This window comes from Lacerta agilis, chromosome Z (genome assembly GCF_009819535.1).
Source record: "Lacerta agilis isolate rLacAgi1 chromosome Z, rLacAgi1.pri, whole genome shotgun sequence".
Taxonomy (NCBI): domain Eukaryota; kingdom Metazoa; phylum Chordata; class Lepidosauria; order Squamata; family Lacertidae; genus Lacerta; species Lacerta agilis.
Window position 1 is genome coordinate 25,652,222 of NC_046331.1, and position 26,058 is coordinate 25,678,279.

At 41.3% G+C, this 26,058-nt stretch overlaps 1 protein-coding gene across 14 annotated transcripts in view; it reads left to right on the forward strand.

Annotated features, from left to right (window-relative positions):
* The window catches only part of TENM1 (teneurin transmembrane protein 1), a 379,169-nt gene that overhangs the window by 281,499 nt on the left and 71,612 nt on the right, over positions 1-26,058 (forward strand). For all 14 annotated transcript variants that reach the window (XM_033137208.1, XM_033137217.1, XM_033137214.1 and 11 more), the window contains 5 exons: positions 2,754-3,015; positions 3,684-3,951; positions 10,866-11,009; positions 18,070-18,319; positions 21,047-21,067. In XM_033137208.1, the coding sequence (XP_032993099.1) occupies positions 2,754-3,015; positions 3,684-3,951; positions 10,866-11,009; positions 18,070-18,319; positions 21,047-21,067 (945 nt within the window). The remainder of the gene's footprint in view (positions 1-2,753; positions 3,016-3,683; positions 3,952-10,865; positions 11,010-18,069; positions 18,320-21,046; positions 21,068-26,058) is intronic.

Genomic DNA, 26,058 nt, shown 5'->3' on the forward strand with positions numbered 1-26,058 from the left:
GGTTTTCGAACGTAATCCGTTCCGGAAGTCCATTCAAGTTCTGAAAAGTTCTAAAACTAAAAGCGGAAGCCTCGAAGTGGAAGCCTTAATATGGAAAACTCAAAATGGAAGCTGTGTTTCCTGTTTGACTTCTGAGGCACATTCGAATACTGAGGCATTTACTTCCGAGTTTTCGGTATTCGAGTTCCAAAACGTACGACTACAGAGGCGTTCGAAAACCGAGGTACCACTGTATGCAGAAATGGCGAAACCTACCAGAAAAAAACAAGAAATCAAGATGACAGACTTTTTATAGCAGAATGGAAATGGTTTATTGAATATTTACAAACAAACTGTAAACAGATATTCTAATAACCTACAGTTTCATAAGAGCATATATTTAAAGTAGAGGAATAAAAGAATAAGTTAAGTTAATTTAGAATATGCAGGAAATGTAAAAAATAAATTTAAGGAACCACAGAAAGAGGAGGAAGGAAGTCGAGTTTTGAAATGTTAGAATGATTGTAAAACTATTGAAATGTATCAGAAAGAAAGAAAGAAAGAAAGAAAGAAAGAAAGAAAGAAAGAAAGAAAGAAAGAAAGAAAGAAAGAAATGAAATGAAATGAAATCACCTAGACAGAGGAACTGGTTAGGTGAGCTCATTGTCATACCTTCTACCCCCACAGATACAGAAACCCAAGAATTGGAAAGGGCTGACACACACAAACACCACAAACTCACATAATAATAATTAATTTCCCCTTCCCTAATGCAATAGCACATCTGTGCAAAAATTAGTTGCTGTTTTTTGTTTTGTTTTGTTTTTAAAAAGTACACCCTTAACACACAGTTCCTGGATTGACATTTTGATGTACTGATTAAAATAGGGTCTTATGGATTAATCAACTGAACCAGTTAAAGCTTGCAGATGCAGAAAAAGCTTATGTTCACAATTTCATGGTATGATTTCCTTTTACTGCAACAGCAGCATAAATACTTTAAAACTGTGAGTAAATAATCTATTGCAGTGTCAAGCCTTGTAAGTAATAGAGCTGATATCCATTCCATATTTTTTGTGATTTTAAAATGCCAAAGTAGCAAGTTACCTAATTATTATTTCTGATTTACCTATCTCTTGAAAGAGCTGTAGCATGCAAATGTGCTCTCTCTAGTTTTGTTTCTTTCTTTCTGTGTAACATTTGGGAAATGTGATGGAATATGCATAATTAAGCCTGACTTCCTATCACAGTGTGTTATCATCAAAGGTTTCCATAAGAGATGCATCCAGTAATAGAGTGAAGTATCTATTTACACTGCCTTACGTTACATGACTATCGATGTTAAAGTCATATGATAATAAGAAACTGTATCATTTCCTCTGTCTAATACCATTTTATGCCCCATACCTCTTCTGGGATACAGAGAGCTCTTTTCTATCACAGTCTATCAGCTGAACACACAGTGATAATAAATATGTGAAAACTCTTCATGGTATGTGATGTCATGGCGCACACATCAGGACGAAGGCACCACGGAGGCAAGGGGCGGGCCAGCGAGGCATCATGCTTGTGGCTGGCGTGACACCCCTCCTCGCTGGCCCGCCCCTCGCCTCCTCATGTGGCTCCGCCCAGGGCCCACCCCAGCGCTGAAGAAAAATAAAATAAAATAAAGGAAAGCGCGAGCCGGCCAAGCGAGAGAGAGAGAGTGAGCAAGCACAAGCCAGCCGCCACGTGTCGAGCGAGGTTTTGGGATTGGCTGGGAATCGCCGATCGCGAGGGCGGGGCCCCAAGTGTCACCCCCTCCAGGGCGGTACCTGGGGCGGACCACCCCCACGCCCCTCCCTTGCTCCGCCCCTCCTCTAGGCAGCTTCATAACAAAAATGTTGCGTACACACTCAGTCTCCAAGTGGATTCTAGGCACTTACCCAGCATTCATCTTTCCTTTGGAGTGAAGTTCAGCAGAGACTGTGGTGTCTTTGTGATATATGGTTTATTTATACATATATACAACCTGAGCCTACAACGGAGGAGGCTCACAGCATTAACACCCCAAGATGGCCTTGTTTTCCCCATAGCTGCAGCCTTGGATTCAAAATGAAATCAAATATCTCTCTAGCTTCCCTGTCTGCAGGTTTGCTTCATCTAGCTTCTAGTTCACATCACTCAGCTCTCTAGCCTCCGTCCTTCTAACTGTCCGCGTGTTGATGGAGGGTTCCCCACCCATCTGCCATCTTGCACAGAGCCCCTTCCTTTGTTCCACTTTATGGCCCATCACCCAGACTGTCACTTCATCAGGAAGCTAGCCTGGCTGTTCTAAGAATTTGAAGGGGGCCCAGGCATTCAGCCTACCTCCCACAAAAAGCTTAATAACAATAGTAAGGGTTTGAACAACAAACTCATTGCAATGCTCTTTTGACTCTTCAATTTCTTTTCACATTGCATTTGTGCTTCTTTGTTAGTGAATTTTAATTTGTTTTTCTTTCTTGTAAGCTGCACTAAGAGCTTCAGTATAAGGTGGCTTTTTAAATGTAGTATAATAAAATAACTAAATGCATACATACATTTTGGCATTTTGGGGCAGTAGTATGAGAGCAGCAGCTGTATCACTTGATGGTTCAAATTTTAAAAGATTGGTAATATTAATATGCCCACTTTGCCCTAACACAGAAAGTGCTTAACCCAAATGTTGGAAAGATGGATTTTCAAAAGGGTATTGTTGAAGCTATATTGGACCAGAATCAGATTTTTAAAATAGGCTTCTTTTGTCTTTTCAGTTTTGACCTAGTGGCTGTTGGGGGCATCTCAGTCACCTTGGTCTTTGAGAGATCTCCTTTTCTTTCTGTGAAAAGGACACTTTGGTTGTCCTGGAATCGGTTTATTGTGATAGACAAAGTAGTCATGCAAAGAGCAGAAGTGGACCCACCATCCTGTGACATCAGTAACTTTGTGAGCCCCAATCCCATTGTCCTCCCTTTTCCTCTCACATCATTCGGAGGATCGTGTCCAGAAAGGGGGACAATTATACCAGAACTACAGGTAAGAACAAATGCCAATGGTGTAATACCATTGTTGGAATGACAATAATTAGTTGGTTATCTATTAGGATGGGGACCCCTGTTTGTGTTAAAGCGTGGATAATTTAATTGCCCTTTAGCTAAGTGTTAGATTTTATTTGCTAAAATGAAGAACTGATTACTGGTATTTTGCTTTTTTTATGTAAGTCAGTGGTTCCCAACCTTTTTAGTTTTGAGAAACTGACCTAAATGGCAGTCACAAAATAGCATAACCCTAAATTAAATTAAAATATGTCATTATTATTCCCCTGTTGCTGGTGAGTAAGTGTGGGTTATGCCAGCCCAGCACAACCCAGTGTTGTTATACCCATTTTCGTGAGGGCGGGCAACCAGAGTACTGTATGACAACCCTCGAGTGTGTAGTCCAGTCTTGCTATCCTGTGTATTGGATTTTTAGGGAAATGGTGAGGGTTAAGGAGAGAAGCTTGTGGAGCTGATTATTGCAGCAGTGCAATTAATCAAGGGGTGAAGGGAGCTACAGAAAGATTTGATGGTTTCATTTGTGAATGGAAGGATAGGAACTGCAAATCCACACATTGGGAAACAACAGAAGGATACACCATGATTTCAAGTTTCTCAGAGTTTTCTCTGTGATCTTCTGTGACATTAACACACCCAACTGTTTTTCAGGTGGTCCAGGAGGAAATCCCCATCCCTTCCAGCTTTACAAAGCTCAGCTACCTGAGCAGCCGAACTTCAGGATACAAAACCTTGCTACGCATTGTGATGACACATTCTACCATCCCTCCCGGAATGACAAAAGTGCATCTTACTGTTACAATTGAAGGGCGGCTGGCTCAGAAATGGTTCCCTGCTGTCACCAACTTGGTCTATACCTTTGCTTGGAATAAGACAGATATCTACGGCCAAAAAGTATCTGGCTTGGCAGAAGCAATGGGTATGCCTTTTAACAACAACAATAACAACAACAACAATTAATTAACTATTGATTTATTGCATGGGCATCAGCCATTTTATTTATTATGTATGAATTCCAAGCAGCCTTTTAAATTATCATCTTTCCCTGGCTGCATCTGCAATGGAAATATTCTTAAGTTTTTAATGTTTAAGATATTAGTAGTAGTAGTAGTAGTAGTAGTACTAGTAGTAGTATTAACCTTGAAATGCATTCCTCTAAGGAGCTCAAGGCAGAGTATATGGTTCTTTTGCCCATCCATTTTGTCCTCACAACAATCCTGTGGGGTAGGGTTAGGCTGAGAGATAATGACTGGCTTATAGACATCCAATGTGCTTCAAGTCTCAGCAGTAGTCATTTAAAAATGTTGCTACTTGATCCAAATCAAATGGTGTGTCTCTGTTTTCCTGTTCTTGTGAGCAGATGCATGATTAAAGATGGATATTTCCTGGTCAGTGTCAGCAACACACCTTCTAAAAGCAAATTCAGGTAGTTTGTGAGTGCCTTGAATATTGGAGCCAAAATAGGGCCACTGAAAATGAGAGAGGGGGGAGGTGTTGGCATTCTTGCGGGAACCCTGAAGTTTGCAGAAGTACAAACATAGTAGTTGAAAATAACTAACAAGGCAAGCTGACCGCTCCAAACAACCTTGTAAGGACAGATCATGTTCAGGTGCCAAGCTATGTAGAATGTCAGGGGAATGGCCATAACTCAGTGATAGAGCATCTGCTTTGCATCTCCCAGGTACAATCCTTGGCATCTCCACGTAGGCCTGGGAATATCCCCTCTCTGATACTACGTGGAACAAAACCTATGTTCCCAATGTCATTTTGAAAATAAAATGGAAAGCTCAGTGGGCGGGTGGAGTAAAATGCAGGTTACACAATCCTCAAGGAGAATATGGTTGTCTGCAAGCCTTAATTGTTCCTGTCATAATTAGGTTGTTCACACCCACCTGTCTTGCACATATGATGTCTAGTGAGAGGAGGTAAAAGTGGGGCTTGGATGAAAGGGCTTTGCAGGCACCACTGATCAGCGCTGCCCACAAGACCGTTGCATAAGGCTTCTCAAGAGTAGATAATCAGCGGATGATCAGTAGTTGGGAAGTGCTAAGGACAGAGCTTTGTGAGCACTGACGATCAGTTGGTTGTTGGTGCTTCACAGACTGTTTTTCTTGCATGATTTGATGTCAAACCACATAAGCAAATGCAGGTCACCTGTTCTCAATTGTGACATTAGGAAATTGACTGGTAGGCACTGGTAGTCTCAAACTGAGACTGCAAGGTGGGAGGTGGAATCACAGAATTGTAGAGTTGGAAGGAACTTTCACTGCCACATCCATTCCCTGACGCTTGTGCTAGATACACCTCAACATTTTGTTGCAGGTCTCACTTGTTTTCTCTAATAGCAAACTCAAGAGCTTTAAGCACCTAGCCATCTGGAAAGAAAACAGAGCCACCAAAAACAGGCAGTGGTTTCTGCATCCTTGAGGGCCTCCTAATTTATGCAGAGATTTATAGGTTTGTAATTTTGTTTTAAAAGTTTTTTTTAAAAATAGCCTGGCAGAGATCTTTGAGCCTTACAAAATGCTAGCAGTAGTTGAGCTTAGAGAAAAATAGGGTCTAATGGGATGTGATGATGTCATGAAAGCCTGTTAGAACTGGCTACATGGTGCCCATCAGTGAGCACAAAGGAAGCACAAATTACTCTCACTCTTAAGCATTGACACAGTTGTAATTTTGCCAAAATGTGCACTGGTGTGCGCATTACATTATTCCCATTGAGAATGATATAATGTGCATAGAAAATATATCTATCTGGATGCACATTATGAATTACATCCTGGCCAACGCTTCCTGTTTTCCTGCACTGCAAGTATGTCTGTTTGTGCCCTTTGGGAAACCTTTGGAAAGAGAGAGGGAGGGAGCTTGGTTCTGTTTGTTTTCTGGTTTATAAGGAAAAATCTCTGGCTGCCAGTACATAATGGGAAGACAGGACACCAGGGAGGATGGAAGCACTGTACTTCACTATTCTATCTTAATTCCTGCCAAGACGAGTCATTCCTCATCCTGTCTTGGCTTGAGTGACCATCCCCTCTTGCTTTAAAGCAGGGTTGTGGAACCTCATGCCTTCCTCGCCTTTGGCCCTTCTTGCCTTTCATTCTGGCCCTTGGAATTCTTTTCAAACTGCACACCCTGCTGACCCTATTTCACACACTGTGTGGTTTTTGTCTGGCTGGGATGTGTTCTCAAGGTCTGACAAGGCCTCTTGCTTGACTGACCAGAGGATAGAGAGGGGTGTGTTGAACAGGCGAGTGGAAAGCAACCTGTTGTACGATGGCAAACTTTGCATTCCTTGTACAATACTAGTACCTGGATGGAGACTAGAGAGGAGCAAGAATGAGTAAACATGACATCAGTTGCCTCACACTTTTTGTCTCTGGCTCTAACCACCACTGTCATGTGGCCCTCAGAAAGTTGCCCAGAAGGAAATGTCAAGAAATTAAGCCTCTAGGGCCTGGGCCTGTGGAACACCCTGCCAGTGGAGATTCAGCAGGCACCTTCTGTGCCAACTTATAAATGCCTGCTGAAAACTTTTCTGTTCTGCCAGGCAATAAAGAGTACACCCACATAGTAGTAGTTTATTGATGTTTGTTTTTAATCTCTTTTTCAACTTGTTTTAAAGTCTTTATTATTTTATTGTTTGATTTTATGTTTTTTATATTGTTGTGAACTGCTGTGTTATATCTTTATGGTACAGTGGTATATAGTACATATTTTTATAAATAAATAAATTGAGGCCCTTGAGCTGAAAAATATTCTCCACTGTATGACATATTTAGAGTTCTTACCCTGCTAAGGTTCAATCTGGTACCATCATGTAAGGTTCTCAGTTGTTGCTCATGAGTAACCAAGCCGACTCCGTCGTTCCTTTTTTAAGTTCTTTCTTGTGCAGTTATTTACAGTGCAGAGCATAAGGTTCACGTCTGTCTCCTCCTCAGTCAGAGTCCGGGAATGACCCCTGCCGGTTCTTTGACCAGCATAAAAGCCGTGGTATGCAGAACCCCCTCCTACCACCCCTGCGCCGACCCCCTCTGCGCAAGTGGGGCGGCGGAAGAGGTGCGCCTTCCCCTGCCCTAGCTTGGTGCAATGGCTCTTCAACCTTGCCAGAGCCCTGATTCCCATTTCTGTGATCAGCTTCCCCCTCCCCACTAGAGGGATCGCTGCTTCCCCCACTGGACGACGAGGAATTGCTCAACATATGAGGCGTGGGCTCGCGATACTGAGAAAGCCCTAACACCTCTCCACTCTGGGACGAGGGCAGTTCCCTGACACATCATTTATTTTGGAAAGTAGATTTGAGCATCTTCCATTTGATCACTGTCATGTATGTGTGTGGCGTAGTAAAATTTGTGTACATTTTCTTATCTTTTCTTTAACGTACCTCATTCATATATTTGTCAGGCATATTAGTTTCCCAAAAGTATCATGAGTTTGCAAGGTATTGTTTTCGTTTGCTATTATGGTACAGATTTTTGTGTTTTGATGTTGCAAACTGCCCTGTGATCTTTGGATGAAGGACAGTATAAAAATTTAATAAATAATACCAATAACAATTCCTGCTTCATGACAAAAAGTCAGGTTCTATAGGATATCCATCATATACCCATCTGCCTTTCACAGCACATCTGAAGAAGTCCAGAATTGTGGTATCATCTTCCCTACCCCCATAATTGACACCTCATCATACTTAATCATTCCCTTTTTTATTATTCAAAGAAAGATTCATCATTAAGTTCCAGTGAAACTGATGAGTTGTGTGCAATAATTATACCATGATGCCCATATAATAGCAAATGGCATTGGAACAGATTAAAATAGCAAATTTCATACAAAACATCCCCACCCCACCCCACTGTACTCAAGTGCAATGGAGAAATCTTGTCATCTTCCCTTTTTTGTGCCTTCCAGCAAGATATATTCTTTCAAAGTGATGGATTAGAGAGAGCAAGGTGAGAGGGCAGAGGGGATAGTGGCTCCCTGAAATAAATGAAACAAGAGGTCTGCTTGCCCCAGGTATGATGGAGTGAGCCTGTGCATCCATTCCTATGCCCAACAGACAGCAGTTGTGACAGTGCTGCCTGTGGAAGCAGCATTTTTGCAGCTCTGATGAATCACTGGAGGGACAGCAGAGTGAGCATCTGGGCTCAGACCAGGCATACCCTCCTGCCATCTCTCAGAGCAGTGTCACAAGAACATTGTCCCTAGGAAACAGCACTCTGCTGTGACAATTTCAGGGCTGATAGGAATCAATGTGTGTGGGGGGGGGGGGAGCCTAGCTCAGTGGCATACAGCACCTGTTTGGCATGCAAAAAGACCCAGATTTTATCATTGGCATATCTAGTTAAAAAGATTTCTGTTTTTCATTTTGTTTTCTTCCAGATTTCTGTTTAAGACCACGGAAAGCCACTGCTTTCATTGATTATTGCAATGTGCACAATGTGGTGCTGCCCTTGAAGATGACTCAGAAACCTTAATTGGTCCAAAATGCAGCAACTACTAGATTTCTGGCTGGAGTTTCTTTTAGATCTCGTATAACCCCTGTTTTAAAACAACTGCAACACTTGCCAGTTCATTTCTAAGCCTGCTGTCTCAAGTGGTGTCTGTGAACTAATTATTGATAAAGTACATGTGAAATAAGAAATACCTGTTTTAAAAGCAAGTATATCTAAAATAATTTTAGTTGCATAGGTATAACCTGGTTTCTACAAGGGAGACAATCTTTCATTAAAAAGAAATGAAACGAGCCTTGCTGCTGCATCAGACAAAATACTTTTCTGGTCCAGCATCCTCTTCCCGACAGTGGCCAGATGCTTATGGAAAACCCACAAAAAGGGCATGGGGGCAATAGCCCTTTCCTCCAGTTGCTCCCCAGCAACCATTTTCAGAGGCAAGCCTCAGAGTCGGCTATTAGCATAATTTCTAACATTTAATATAGCCCAAAAGGCATTATGCAGAAATGCAATATTCAAGTACCTGAAAACTTCCCATACCAACTCTCTCAAGTGCTAAGATCAGTGTAGGGGGGTCTCTTGATTGCTCTATCAATCTCTGAAGCTTGTGGGGGCTGGTCTGGAAGAGGGAACTTTCTCTTTGGCAGCTCCTAAGTTGTGGCACTCACCAAAGTGAGAGCCAGTGTGGTGTAGTGGTTAAGAGCGGTAGACTCGTAATCTGGGGAACCGGGTTCGCGTCTCCGCTCCTCCACATGCAGCTGCTGGGTGACCTTGGGCTAGTCACACTTCTTTGAAGTCTCTCAGCCCCACTCACCTCACAGAGTGTTTGTTGTGGGGGAGGAAGGGAAAGGAGAATGTTAGCCGCTTTGAGACTCCTTCGGGTAGTGGAAAGCGGGATATCAAATCCAAACTCTTCTTCTTCTTCTTCAAAGGTGTGTTTGGCACCTTATATCACCTTTGGTGAATGCTGAAGATGCACCTTTTTACCCTGGCTTTTGACACTTGAGTTGTATATTTTTCAAACCCAGCTTAATTTTGGTGATTGTTTTACTCTGTTCTTAATATTTTGTTTTAGAGTTGTAATCCACCCTGAGACCTTAGGGCAAAGAGCAGGTTAATAATAATAATAATAATAATAGGACTGACCCGTTAAGGCATCTTCTCATCTTTCATAAATCTAGTTGATTTCAGCATTTTTATTTCTTCCTGGATATGCAATACAATTTTTCTTTTCTTTTTTCACCATCTCACTAGTTATAGCTTTCACGTACACGCCCCTGAAAGAAGCAGAGTGCTTATTTGCAACCTGAGTGGTTCCCTCCGGGAGCAGAGAGCAATTATGTCCTTTAGTTTTCAGGAATGTGTTCTTCCTTGCACATGTGCTCCTGAATCTCTGCAGGTGCCACATTAACAGCAGATACGCAGTGGTAGTCTTGGGATCTGTGATTATTTCGGCTCCAGCAGCAGCAATTTACTCTGCATTTCTTCATGATAATGGCATAGGAAAGAATTCTGGCAAGCTGAAAGCTACTAAGACAAGTTTTGTGGTTTCTGTTGCTCCTATTCACTGATGAGGTTTTCGGAAGAGTTGCCCGCTTTTCCCCTCTCTGTAAGGTGGAGTGGATTTTTCCATTGCTTCCTAAGGATGTTATAAATACTGATGCCATTGTATTAGCTGCTAACTACCCCAGCCTCGATGTTCCTGGTCATTAAGAAATAGTCACACACGAGATATGCTTATTAAGCTTTTTAAAGCACAGTGTATGCAAAACAAACTCCTTGTGCTGTTTATATAGGGGGTGTAATTGGGTTGTAGGGGGTTATTAAGTTGTTGTTTTTATTTTGATTATGTATTTTGCGCTTTTATATTTTGATTATATTCTGTGAAACACCCTGAGACCTCCAAGTATAGGGTGGTATATAAATAATAATAATAATAATAATAATAATAATAATAATAATAATAATAATAATAATATATGCTTTCCCCCACTGCACCTTTGCTGTTGATACATACTTGCTGATGTACGTCAAAATGCATTTTAATGGAGCCCCTGCTGAATGAGTGGGACTCATTTGTCTTGCCTTGTGGTTTGCATCAGGTGGCAGTAGTCCCAGGTATCTCCAGGGGACTGCCTTGGAAGCTGCCATTTCACCATTCAGCTTCCAACATAGCCTCGCTCTGGGACATTATGGGAAATTAAAACAGCAACTCCGGGACAATGGGAATGATGGGAATTGTAAACCAACAACATCTGGAGGGCCACAGGTGCCCCATCCCTTAAACAGTGCAGGATTAACTACTGATGATTTAATCTTAGAATTACCATGGAAAATGGGAAGAAAACCAGTCTATAATGTATTGTTCTTTATCTCTTTTCAGTGTCGGTGGGTTATGAGTATGAAACTTGTCCAAATCTGATTCTGTGGGAGAAAAGGACTGTAACGCTGCAAGGATTTGAGTTGGATGCTTCAAATCTTGGAGGCTGGTCCTTGGACAAACACCACATTTTGAATACACAAAGTGGTAAGTCAGTTGGCTACGAATTAAGCAGCATGGAAAGGTTATTTCACCTCACCTCCCTGCAAAATAGAAAATTACAAATGGTAATAACATTCCTAACTTCAGAGGGTATTATGTCTGGTCAGAAAAGTCTGCTGAATCCTTCTTTGGTTTTCCAGCTCACCTGCAGAATCATAGATGTATAGAGTTGGAAGGGAACCAACTTGTCCAACCCTTTGCATAATAGATGCTATTTAGTTCAGGCATTGACTACGGCATCACTGATAGATGGCCAACCAGACTCTGATTAAATACCTCCAGCAAAGGAGAGCACACCACTTCCTCCTGATATAGAGGGTTGGACTGTTGGACTGTTCTTAACATTCTTGTGTTCTTCTGGATACAGTTAAGGCTCTCACCGTCTTTCTAATATGCAGTACAACCAGGTAACGTGGAATATCAACAGAGTAGCCCTATTTATCTGAATGTCTCATTGCTGGAAGTGACTAGATGTTTGCTGAGCCAGAATGGAATGTTTCTGAAACAACTATTGCAAGGTCACAGCAGATGAAGTGAGGAAGACCTTTATGGGATAATAGAATATGTGCAACTACTATGGTCATAAATTGTTCCAAATAAAGCATCACTTCAAATACAGGGGTAATATGGAAGGGGATTTCCCCTATTTTCTTGCAACATCATCCATCCGCACCCCCCTGTACTGATTTTATAGGCTACGGGGGAGCCATGCTTGAGATTCAGAATTGTCAGGGGATAAGGCTAGTGGATTTTATTAAGGGACTTCTCCTCACCAATCCTCCAATAATCTGAGCACTAGTAGGATGAAGCAAAGTGTGTACTCTCAAACTTCATTAGCTGAAAGGTCAAAAAATAATGTACCACTTGATCTCAGCTAAACTCTCAAGAGCAGGTTCTCATCAGTTTGAGGCACTGAATATATATATATATATATAGTGTTCAACCTTTTTAAAAAAAAAAAAACACACATCTGCAGTTCAGGCCACAATGTGATGTGTGGGGAATTGAAATGCATGCAGATTTGAGTGACTTTTCATTCATGAACTTCTTCAAAAGTTTGCAGCGATTAATTATACTAGAGAATTTGTTCCACTGGGATGCATTTGCTAGGGCAAGATGGTAAGAAATGTCACTCTGCACTGCAATGCTAATAATAATAGTATCAGAAATATGGTACTATAACAGGGACACAAGCCTTTCCCTCCACCCCTATTCAAACACAGTTCTCTCAGCTTCTTAGCTGCATCTTCCTGGCAGTTATGATCCCAAAAATCATTTCCTAACATTCCCTATGATGATGATGATGATCTTATTTATTTATTTATTTATTTATACTCCACCCTCCCCGTCTAAGACCGGGCTCAGGGTGACTAACACTGAATATAAATACAGTAAAAACATTTTAAAAAGAGTTGATTAAAATAGAATACAGCTTAAAATCCAGCTTAAAATGCAGCCCCGTTTTAGCGGTAGCCTATAGATAAAGCCATAAAGGGGGGGGGGGGTGTCAAATATTTACCAGGGCCAACTATCCGTGCTGGTCCTACATGGGCCAGCAAAAAGGTAAAAATATATATACAAATCTCATATACTGGGTTCCATCAAACAAACAAACAAACAAACAAACAAATAAGGGGGGTTAGACTAAGTCCAGCCCAAAGGCCGGCAGAACAGCTCCGTCTTGCAGCCCCTGCGGAAAGATGTCAAATCCCACAGGGCCCTGATCTCCTGCGGTAGGGTGTTCCACCAGGCTGGGGCCAGAGCTGAAAAGGCTCTGGCCCTGGTTGAGGCCAATGTAACCTCCTTGGCCCTCAGGACTTCCAAAGTGTTGTTATTTACGGACCTTAAGGTCCTCTGCGGGGCATACTAGGAGAGGCGGTCCCGTAGGTACGAGGGTCCTAGGCCACATAGGGCTTTAAAGGTCAAAACCAGCACTTTAAACTAGACCCTGTACTCCAGTGGGAGCCAATGCAGCTGGTAAAGCACTGGGTGAATGTGATCCCGCGGCATTCATTTATTAATGCATCTCTGTCCACACACATGCAAACCACTTTTAACTAAATTCAAATTTAAATTCCATTGATTCTCATGTGCAAGCGTTGGGTGGGTTCAGCTAGGTTTATTGAATGTATGTATCTTTTCCCGCTAAAAAAAGTTTCCAAGTAATATACAGCCAAATAAAAAATGCAGCTACATAAACATGTTAAAAACAGACTTCACAGTACAATCATATTATTGATTCTTCCCTATTCCGGGGAAAACAAAAACATTTTTGCCCAGAGCAAAAATGATGACAGAGTTGGTGCCAGGCAGGCCTCCTTGGGAAGAACAATCCACAAGCAGGAGGCTGCCACAGGGAAGACCTGTTCTCTCATCACCATCCTCTGAACCTGTCTTGAAGGTTGCACTCAAAGAAGGACCCTGAATGAGAAGCCCAGGGTCTCAGCACTAGGGTCTGAGCCACAAAAGGTTTTGATTTTTGTAAAGTCAAAACCAGCACTTTGAATCATGCTGAGAAACGAATTGGCAGCCTGTGCAGTCAGGCCAGAATCAGTGGTCTATACTCATTCCTCTGAGTACCATAAGTTAACAATCTATCAGCTGCATTCTATACTAGCTGTAGTTTCTGAATCATCTTCAAACTCAGCCCAACATAAATTGAATTGTAGTAGTTGGAGCTGGAGGTACCCAAGCATGCACAACTGAAGCCAGGCTATCCCTATCCTATCCTTATCCTGGTATGTCACTCTATGCCACTTACATATAGTGGATGGAAAGGGAAATGAAGTAGGTTAAACAGACTCTGAGCTGAATTGAGCAGCCTGTGAAACACCTCAGACAGAGGCAGACTGCTTTCCAAAGCACAGAGTTGAGATCTGAAGTGAATCTTGTGGTTGGTGTGCATCTATAATAGCTGTTGTTATCTGCTTATTACAAGAAGCATTTGTATTGGGGGGGGGTTTTAATAAACAAAACCCCATCTAGGTCAGAATCCAAATTCTGAAAGACAAGTGAATTAGTTAGTTATTTGTGTATTTATATTCACGATTTTTGGGGGGGACTCAAGGCAGCTTGCAGACCGGAGGTAGGAAATCACGGTCAGAAATAGATCACAATTTATTGGCCAAATGCAAGGACAAAACTACAGTTTTGCAACATCATCCAGTAATAGTTGAAGAAACCTTTTGAAGAACTGTGAGTAGCTAGTGAATCAGAAAATCTTACCATTCCAATAATGACATAGCTAACCTTTCTGTTAAGTGTTCTGACAAGGCTAGCATATCTGTCAATATATTACAGGAAGGCTCCTCACATCCCTATTGTTGGAGCAAGTTTGTAAAAGCTTTATTTTGGGGTGAGAAGTAAAATGAATACCCTCATGCAACAATGTGGATTTTCTGTGATGTTCTGTGTGCCCAACTCGGGCTAAGTCTCAGATAAAAAAGCAGCTTTTCAGCTAAGAAATTCAACGTAATCTGGCTGCAGAGGTTCAAAATTCTCCCTTTTGGTGGGCATGATAAAAGAATTAATACCATTTTAAGGATAATCTAGTGGATCCAAGGGTTTTCTGTGCAAAGCATTGTCCAGGCAGGGCTTTAATACCAAACTACCCAAGACAGAGAAGATCAGATCTCCCAAAACATCTATTTTTAGCAGAAAGCATTGGGTGGGGGGGGGGACCAATATTTGATTGAAGCAGCAGTGCTGGGAGACAAGATGTTTAAACCTTTTCCCGAGCACTGTTTTCAGAATGTAAATCTCCTATTATCCCCGCTGGGGAGAAAAATACATGTTACTTTTATTATCCCTGTATTTGGTTCCCTAGCAGGGCTAATATCAGCTTCAGGGTTGGGGGAGTGGGATTTTGATTGGGGGAACTAAATAGGGAGGGAAAGGTTCTAGGTTAAACATCCCCCTTCCCTAGTCCTGCTGTTTTGACTAAAATCAGCTGCTTCATCCCCTCCCATTGTAAAATACAAAAATTGAGCTTCAGCTACTCTTGGGCTTCTTGCCCTCTACCCTACCAGTCTCAGTGAACACCAGCTACCCTGGATTCACAGCTTCAGAGAGAAGTCTGTAATGATTGCCTGAACTGGACTATTATCTCCAAGGCAGATACCAGACATTTTGCTGCCTGAGATGGATAAGCAGGTGGCTCCCCTTCCCGTGCAGTCGAGCCAAATAATAACCATGGCCTGGAAAAATTATTTTGGCACCCGAGGCGGAAAATTTCACAAGCACGTCAACCCCTTTCCTGGCAGTAAAACTGCAATAATAGTAAATTAAATAAACAACACTTTGTTGCCATATTGTGGCACCCAAACTCAACTACCTGAGACAAACCCAATGATAGGGCCGGCCCCAGTTTTATTCATGGAAAGAGTTTAGTAGCTGAGTCCTTTAGAAATGGAAAGTCTCAGTGTTGTTTTTTTCCTTAAAAAAAAGTTTAGGGGTACTCTCATTTTGACTCAAGAAAATCACCATTTTATAGTTTAAACTGGGGAAAATAAATACAGTAAATGGACAAAAGTACAAAGATTCACAAAATGTTTAGGGGTATGTGTACTCCTGCATCCTGCCAGTAAAAAAGCACTGGAAGGCCTACTTTTGAGCTGGTATTCAGATTTCACAGATAAGGTAGCAAGGGCTGGGAATATTTCAACTATAATTTTTAATATAATGAGATTTTTGTTGCATTTTCTGATGGTGTTGGATCACACACGCACCCACCCACCTCTTCATTACCTGCCTGGGACCTTCGAAATGGGTTAGGCTATGAATCTTAATTGAACAAGTACAATCCTTTCTAATGTATGTCATTTTTTGAAGTTACAGTAAAACTCTGGCTTCATCCTAGGGAGCCTGTTTAGTGAAAGCATTGACTATTATTTGAGCATGTCAAAAATAACTATTTAGATTTTGTGCTTTAAAGCACAAAGGTGTTTGGGGGGTTATTGTACCTTGCTTGTCTTTATGACACACTATTAAACCAAAGCTCCTTTCTTTTATTGTCAGCCATAAACAAAATATTTGCACGTAGACGTTATTTCAAGAGAAGCAGGGTCTCTGGGGTCCTAATTATATATTGTTACTTGTGGGAGAAAGATGAAGGATTGCCTTTACATATTTAGCCATAGACAGAGGCCAACCGCTCCTGTCATTTCAGTGGATTTTAACTGCCAAGGGAGAAGGCTTCTGTGTGCATTAAGAATCCTGGCACATTGCCAATTTGCTCTTCCAAATGCACCCAAAATTCCAAAGAGAAATAAAGCAAGCTTGTCCCTTGTTGTTCATAAAATATTGCTTCTTTCTTTCTTTCTTTCTTTCTTTCTTTCTTTCTTTCTTTCTTTCTTTCTTTCTTTCAAGAAATCTCTGGATTCAAGTTTAAGAACTACAGCTAGTTATCTTCAAGAGAAATCTGGGGGAGGTTTTTGTGTCTTGTTTTTCATTTATTTTCATATATATTTATAAACTGAAAAAACCCAGCATCCAAAATGTGAAGTTGAACATCCTACTTTAGAACTCTGGTGTGCTTTACAAAGAACTTTAGAAGCTTCTCTCACCATTTTCAGTTAAGGCTCTTCATTTATTTGTAGCATCCTCCTTGTTCTCAAATCTCCCACGGATCAGAGCAGTCAATTTATGAGTGCTCTCAGAGACCCCAAACTTCATATTTCCTTCAAAGAGGTCCTGGCGAGCCCTTGGTTTCTAATAAAGGAGGGTTAAGACATCATGGATTTGCAGGGAAAATTTCCTTCTCCATTTCCTCCTCCCACAAGACCTGTTCCAATAATGAGTTTACTTTCCTGCCTTGCTTCTGGTTGGTGTTCTTAGAGATGTTAGCCAAAATGAGGATGTATTATTATTATTATTATTATTATTATTATTATTATTAAGCTGCCCTTCACCCTAATGTCCTAGGGTGGGTAACAGCATAAAACACAATATTAAAAACAGATTAAAACACAATCATAAAAAGAAGGTCAGTCCTTAAAAATGTACACTTCAAGTGTCAAAAGCCAGAGTACAGAAGTGTGTCTTCAGCATTCTCTTGAAGCTATGTAATGAAGGTGCAAAACACCCCTCTGGGGGCTGCCACTGCCCCCCCCCCAAGCTCTAAGAGACGAGGAAGTACCAAGAGGTCCCCTCCACTGATCTCAGCACTCAAGAGGTTCCATAGGGAAGGAGGCAGTCTTTTCAATATTCAAGCACCCTCTCTTTAACTGCAAAAAAGGTTCCCCAGACCAATAGAGAACAATCAATAATAAAAATGGTCCTTGTCCTCAGAATTTGAAAGAAAAAACACGGAATGAAAGGTGATGGAGGGGAGAAGGAAGAAAGGAAACTTTGGCACTGACTATTAGTTACAAAAATCATTTCTTAGTTTTAAAAAATCTGGCAGGGAGAGTGGAAGCAGGCTCCTTAGAGCTGCCGCTTCTCTGGTTGACTGATGAGGCTAGATTGGTCTCTTCCTTGGAATGATGTTATTCTATGAGGGACACATTGCTCATCCTTGAAAAAAACCAAAACTAATACACTCCTTCTGAAATCCATCACAGTATCTTTTCACATTATTTATCAAGCTCAACATGCACTAAAATAAGCAGGGGGGTTTTCTTATCTTTTTGATTCAGGGCCACTTGTACCTTCGAGAGACCTTTAAAACATTTTTCAGAAGTAGTATCTTAGGGTGAAAATAAACATATATGTGGCCTTACATTGTTTAATTACATCATGGTGCAGTTCTTAAGAAGGAGTGATGCATGTTGTTGTAAAGGTTATAATGAGATGGAGAAGTGTGAAGCACAGCTATTCAAAGTTTAAAGAATTTGGAGCAACAAGATCATTAGGATCTTCCAAGATTTTGCATGTGTCTCATTTTAGAAATATTTACAAGTGAAAGCTATTTTAACAAACTTTATAGGTAGGATTATATTAATATACTGCAAATAAAAAGCTTACATTGTGTTCAATGTGAACAGAACTGGACAAAATACTATGCGCAATGGCATGTGCTTATTATATGCTTGTGTTTTTAAACCAGGTATTGTCCATAAAGGAAATGGAGAGAACATATTCATCTCCCAGCAGCCCCCAGTAATCTCAACTGTCATGGGCAATGGACACCAGAGGAGTGTTTCCTGTGCCAACTGCAATGGTCCATCTCACAGCAGTAAACTCTTTGCACCTGTCGCCTTGGCCTCTGGTACTGATGGCAGCATATACATTGGAGACTTCAATTTTGTCCGGAGGCTCCTTCCTTCAGGAAACTCTATTAGCATCCTTGAACTAAGGTAGGAAACTTCGGAGTGCTCAAAAAGAATTAATTCATATTGGAAAGCAAAGTTATAAAGAAACCCCCTCCCCCCCCAAAAAATGTGCTAGACTAATTTCAATCAGCGGCAGATGGTGTGATGGGCAGAGGCGCATAGCTGACCTAGCTGGTGAGTTGCTGCTGCTTATGGGGTAGAATGAGGTTGTGGGGAGGGTGGTGTGGTACAGGTGAACTGGGTTGACTGCTGGTGTGTTTGCACCACACTGACCTCTCCACAGCCTCTCCCCCTCCAAGTAAACAGCAGCAACTCACCAGCTAGGAGGTCAGGTAAGTGCCTCTGACCCACCACACTGTCCGCTACTGATAGGAATATGTACAGTATTTCCTTCATGTATGCCAGTAAGGAATAGATGGGGGTTTGCTTTGCCCCTCCTGTTTTTCAGATCACACATACTGTTAGATGTTAGCAGCTCCCGCATTTATGAGGCGGTGACATTGCTTAGTGCGCATGCTGTGTATGCAGGTAGCGCTGGGCACTTTCCCTTTCCCTACATGACCTGAAAGTGCTGAAGCCTTTTTGTTTGAATGTTCAATATTAACACTTCAAAAAGCCTCATGGAGAAATAAAACATAAGTGGATGATAAAATGGAAATAACGTAGGAAGGTATGAGAATGCATTTTGGGTGTGGGTGTTGGTGTGCGCACGTGCACGGGCGTGTGTGTTTCCCCTTACAGGGAGTGGTTGGGTTCTAATTTCTCAATAGACAGGAATTTCAAGGGAAATGGCATGGGTCACCTTAGAAAAGTAGGGTGGTTAGGAGGGACAGATAACGGTAATGTACATTTTGCAAAGAAATAAAGAGGTACTTTATACATACCGGTATATGGTGGAAGCCCAGAGATTTATTTATTTATTTTTTGGAATTTAGTAATATCAATCACAAATGAAATAAATGGTTTGTGACTGTTTAAACAGTGTGAATCGTTGATCAATGTGGATAATTCAGGGATGCCAAGAAATCATAGTATTCAAATGCTGCATAATTTAACACTAGTGAGAATCATGCTCTCAAAAACATGGAAAAGTAGCCAGAAGGCAAGGAAGAGAGAATGAGTTGCAAGCTTATAGGAACAGATGGCAAATTGTGAAATTGACAATAATGTTTTAAAAATATAGAAATTACAAAGAAAAGAGTGGGAAGCTGGAGAGCAGTAATGCAATATATTAAAAGATAACTTGGGAATGAAGAAATGGGGATAGACTGTCATGTAATATTAGCACAGCTTTCTCTTACAGTGCAAATGTATCTGTTGGCAGAGTCAGTATACTTCTGAGCACCAGGTCTTTGAAACCACAGGAGGGAAAGTGCTCTAGCCCTGCTTGCAGGCTTCCCAAAGGCATCTCGTTGGCCCCTGTGAAACAGAATGCTGGGCTAAATGGGCCATTGGCCTGATCCAGCAGGCTCTTCTTATGTTCTTATAGTAATTTTTGTTCCATTCAGGAACTTCATGTATGTGTGTAAAATGAGTGTAATAAATAAATCATATATTTAAAGAAAAGAAAAAGGCACATGGAAGGCCCGTAGTCCATTCCTTCCACATTTTACATTTCTGAATAGCTCCAAAAACACTTTTGTAGCCCAACCTTGGATGCCACAAACTCAAACTGTCAGTTCTTTCTCAGTTCAAACTTCAAAACTCCTTTTCCACCCACCACATACTCTACCTTCCAGGTAAATTGCCCGTTCAGGGTGGGGGGGTGGGGATTTGAATCATTAGCTCCCACTCAGGAAACACAACCCTATAATCTATGACTATTAGAGAGCAATCAGTTTAGCAAATATAGTTGCCCAACTGCTGTAATAACGCATTCTAATTTATCTGCGTAGAAAACATGATAGGATAGTTCAGGAAAGCATGTCTAGAATTGGACCCAAGTCCCTGAATTAGCAATCATCATCATCATCATCCATCAAAAACTATATTAAAGGATACCCCGGACCCTACCATAGACAAATGCTTGCACCTGTGTTACGGTGTAATGTTACCGTGTTGCTTTTCCTGCACCTAGAAGCAGAGCAAATGTTAGTCCATGGAAAACTCAATTAATGTTCATTCTGATTCAGTGGTAAGGATCGGGTTTTCCTGGAGGAAAACGATGGGGCAAGCAGAAGTGTGGACATGCCCTATGTTTTAAAATAATTCCCATGGTACCTTCCTTAGGGCCACATGTCTGTGATGGGCAGGGCCAGAGGCAAAACTGGGAGGAACAACAAATGTAAATTTTACCCTTTGTATAGTAGTGTGGTTTTAAAACACACATTCACAAGCCCTTCTCTACTATCCAGAATAAGGCATTATTCGAATTCCAGGACATGCTGCAGCCAGACAAAAACACTCAGGCTTTGAAGCAGGACTAGTGAGGAGACAGTTCTGAGCAGCAAACAGAGGACCACGTTTGGCGCCCCAGGCCTGAGGTTCCCCCCCCCAAAAAAATCTACACCCTCATAAAACAGCATCCTTTACTTCCTTCCCTCCATCTCCCACTGCCCAAACACACGTTGTCTCATCATGTCATGCATGTCATATGGCATCTATGCTAGTTAGCATACAACTTGATCTAAATAAACATTAATCAGCACCTTTTCCTACTTACTAACGATTTGTTTACTTTTCTAATCCACACTAATAATTTCTGTTTTACTTTCTTTTTTGTGTGGTACCCGCACGAATATGCCGTTGAAGGAACAGAGACACAAGACACAGGTAAGAAAACTGGGGAGGAGCTATAGGGTCTTTGATAGGAATTTGGTTTCCAGATTCTGAATTAACACATAGCTCTTCGTAGATGGTTAGCTTTATACATAATATTTATAGAAACGTTACAAGTTTAGTATCTGGGCATTCCCCTTCCTAATGGCTCCAGTTCAGGGGCTTATCTGGCCAAAAGATAGGATATAAATAAATGCATGAAAAATACAGCTTTTAATGGGGCACCCCTGCTACACAAGACTCTACCAGGATACTTTCTGCATGTGAGTGATCTTCACTATAATAATGCCTTAATCTTGCAGCAGAAGTGGAGAAGCCTTTCAGGCTGAGGGTCACATTTCCTTGGGGGTAGACTTGTGGAAGCTGCATGCCAGTAGTGGTCAGAGCTGGAGGCAAGAAGTGGGTAGGGCAATGGATATGGTTATCACACAAAAGCCAGAGTTTTCTATGCACACCAACACATTGCTCTATCCCGACAAGCAAGAGGCATTATTTCAATTCAAGAACACATTCCAGCCAGGCATTAGCACTCAATAAGGTTTTGGGCTTGACCCATGAGAGATGTGGCCTGGGGTAAGGCCATAGCATGCGGGGTCCTGAGGAAGGACACTGCCTGTTAATAATAGCTAAATGTGCATTATGTGTTATCTGCATGGACAATAGCCGGACAAATGGTATGAAATAGAGGAACGTGCATGTGTGGGCTACTAGCAGAGGCACCACCTTGGACCAAAGATTGGTGGGACCAGTGGTGTAGAGCAGGTTTTGGGATGCGGCCTGGCCCAGCTCTGCACAGCATCAAAGGCAGGCTCCTCCTGAGCGTAAGAAAGGAAGTTCTTCTCAAGGAAGCTCAACATTCCAGAGTCTGGAAACTGGCCAGACACTTTTTATTTCAGAAGGCAATTGGGCAGGAATGGCATTTTCAATTGTTGTACTAGTTTGGCTGCAGATAAATTTCAACACATTAGTATCTACCTGCCTTTGTGTAGGGGCTGCATGCCATTATGGCACCTGTGCAACTGGGTGCCTCAATTGCATGGATCCCCTTCCTTTCCCCCCCCCCATACTAGCAGATGGTTGCAAATTGAAATTTTTCAACATATGGTTGTTGCAGGAAGAAGATGCAAAAGTGGAGGTAATGCTAAAAACATGGCCCCACTCTGCTGCCATCACAGATATAAACTACATATGAAAAGGTGTGAAAAGGTCTCTATATAGTTCACCATGTGAAGATACATTCTCAAAGCTTCTCAGCCTTGAAAGTTTGTGTTATGGAAAGAAAATCTGTTTCTCCACAGCCCTATGACTACTCAGAAGTAAGCTCCACTGAGTTCAATGAAACTTGCTCCCAAGTGTGTTTGGGACAGCAGCCACACTTGCTTGGGGGTAAGCTCCATCAAGTGTGACTTACTTCTGCCAACCTACCAGTTCAAAAGCATACAAGCGTGAGTAGATAAATAGGTACCACTGTGGCGGGAAGGTAAACAGTGTTTCCATGCACTCTGACACTCGTCACAGTGTCCCATTGTGCCAGAAGTGGTTTAGTCATGCTGGCTACATGACCCAGAAAGCTGTCTGTGGACAAACGCCAGCCTGAAGTGAGATGAGCTCCGCACCCAATAGTCAAGTTTGACTGGACTTAACCTCCACAGGTCCTTTACCTTTTACATGTACCTACTTCTGGGTAGACATGCATGGGATTGTAGGAAGGTGCCCACAGGATCATGGCCACCCCTCTGATTTGTTGGTAAGATTACAGCTTTGTTTTTGAAAAAGATAATAATCTAAAGGGTTACTATTGCCTTATTTTTGTTTGTGCCTTAAGTGCGTATTTTCAATTGAACCTCATTCTAGGGGCTTAAGTAAATGATGAGGCAAGGTAGAAATTTAATAGATAAGTAAATACTCTTTTGTATCAAATTATCTTTGTTGCCTTTTGCAACCAAGGCTTAACATTAAAATGTCCTGCATGCATACAATTTGCTATAATAATATTTTCCATTTGCTTTTTTGTTTTTCAAAAATGCATTAAGCCTTAAATTGAAAGGGGGAGTGTACATTTCCCCCCATATGCTATTTGTTAACAAAATGTTTAATTCTCTTCTGCAACAGAATTTCCAAAGTGTGGTCATTATTTTTAAAAATTGCTTCTGTGCAATTCACAGTTAAGTTGCTTGTCAAATTGCTGCCCCAAAAAGTGATGCTGTGTATTGATTATAAGCAATAATTACTTATTTGCCAAACTGCATTGTCACAACTGGCTTAAATAAAGAGATGCATGGTGAACTGGAGGGTACCACTCAGAGATAACCTCTCTCGGGTAATTTATGAGGAAAAGCTATTTAAAAAATACTATATACACGGTGTTACTGTAGCTTCTGAATTTATACCTAAATTAGAAGGATATATATGTATTTTGGAGTCTGGTAAATTCTGCCCTCACTCCTGCCCCGTCCAGGCAAGATGCAGCAACACCTGTCTCAGGTGTGGCAGCTCTTTGACTAGGGATAGAAGAAGGCATCAGTCTCTGTTCCACCCCAAGTAAATCACATGCAGTGCTATTTCTGTTCTGCTGCAATTTGGCTTTGGGCAAAAACTACATTATTTGTCTTGGCTGTCCATTATGTCAGAAATGTATGTAATTAATGACATTATTATGCTTTATTGTGTTATTTCTGTTCTGGACATGAGATGAATACGCGAACATTGGCAATTCCCACTGAAGTCTATGACATCCCTATATTTGACATTGCCCCAACACACCAGCCGCTATTGGGTAGAGTGTACAATTTTTGGACAACCAATGCAGCCATACCTGGCTGTCTTAATTGGCTTTCTGATAGGATTAATCTGATGGAATCAAGCCAGTAACCTCTAAGGCCATTAGTGATGCTGGGAGCAGAGGAATCTAAATGAGTGTATTTCAATGAATTAGTTTTAGAAGTCCCCCCCCCAAAAAAAATTAATGTCATGTACAGGGCACAGAATTCTCATGTAAAAAGACCTAATCATACTGCTTGGCTACCACCCTAATGAGAGGAGCTAATTCCAACAAGAGCTACCTATTTTTGCATGATTTAGAGTGGAATCCTGTGACATCTCTTGATTCCTCGTTTTATTTCTGCCCCTTTTCCTTCGGAATCGCCCTCTTATTGCATTGCTCAGTTTTATCTTTTTGGTCAAATAATGTGACCAGTGTCTGCCCTGAACCAAACTAACTTGTAGTCAGCAACTATGAGGAAACTGTGTTGTCAATGAATGATAATAGATACCTTGCAACAGCCATCTCTAATTAGCAAATTCTTAATTCCACATGCTTCTTCTAATAATTCTTCATTATGGAAGTTCAATATTCTACCTGACCCTCTATTAGAACTCCCTTGACAACAGTATAAACTTACATATTAGCAAAAATGTGGGTGATATAATTGAAGAAGTTAAGCACCAATGTCTGCTCATAAAAGTTATCACCCTTAACTTTCATTTTTGGCTCTAGAATTAATCAGTAATATAGACAGGTATTACATAGATTTGACATTGCCACACCAGGCTTCATTTTATTAAAAGCAGTTTAATTGCTTTCATTGCTCTCTGGAATGAAAGCTGAAAAGCATGACAATAGAACTGTTGTGATATAGAATTAAGGGTGTAAGAGAATTCCATCAGAAATGGAAATGGGAGTGGAAGATGCCATAGTTTACATATTCAAGGTCAGAAATGGAATTCTGACCTCAGTTCCACAATACATTTCCACAATTCTCATGTTTGAGGTCTGAAATGGAAATTATATGAACATACACCATCATTCAATGTTGTTTTTAGTCTGACAATGTTACATAAGTAATTAAGTCATTTTCTGCATTGTTTGTAATTTTCCCCTTTCACTGAAATGCAATGAGGTTCATTTCGGCCATAGAGCATAGCGAGAATAACACAGGTTTTAGCAAAGCTGAATTGCAGCAGAACAGAAGCAGCAATGATTGCAACAAACAGGATGGGATGGAAGTCACTGTCTCCTTACACCGAATGTTGGTGATTAAAAGCATAAAATTAAAGACTAGATCAGGTATGGGGGACCTCAAGCCCGATGGTCAAAGTTGCTCATATGCCCTCTCTCTGTACCATGCCTTTGCCCCAGGCAGAAACTTTTACTGACCCATGCCTTCGTCCTTTAGTGCTTTTGAGTCACTGAACTTGAACTATGATTTTGCCTCTTGCTTGCCTCAATGGAGGAAGAAGAAACATGAGGGATGGATGACATCTGACCTTTTGTGTTGCTGGAATATAATCTATTGTGCAAAGGTGGTGAGAATGGAGCTAGCATAGAGATGGCAATATTAACCAGATTAGTGTTTAACCAGAGATGTATACTCATTGTGATCTCCTTTACTGAGCTGATTTCATATGACTGGTTACTTTAAGTATTTTAAACACATGAGCAGTTTACTTGTCTGCTCCTGTGTAGTATTTTTGGCTCATTATTGAGATAATGTGTGTAGTGCAGAATTGCATCAGAGAGCTCATATCTGTAATGTATTTTGCCAACATGGATTGGTGAAAGTCACCACCTATCAACTTCCACCTGCATCTGAGTGTTGGGTCCACATCTGAAATGTAGTGATTATAGATGAGAATAATTGCAATGCTCACCCCAGTCAACAACACAAAACATAGATATTGTGAAGGAAATTGTATTTGTATAGATGTAACTTTTTTCAGGAGAACCAATCCTTGAATTATGGAGAAATTTAAAATGCAGATGGGAGAACAGCAATAGAAGATTGTGGGATGAGCTGGTGGTGCTCACCTGACCTCTGGTAGGTTTTGTGGTTGCTGTTACCAGGAAGTAAAGGGGGAGAGACAATGTGGTGTCAAGGTTAGTGTGGTGCAAAGGCACCTGTGGAAGCACCAGATGGATTCTGCCTGTGCGTTTCCACCATGCTAACCTCACCAGTTCCTTGCCCCTTTCCTTCTGCCTCCCATTA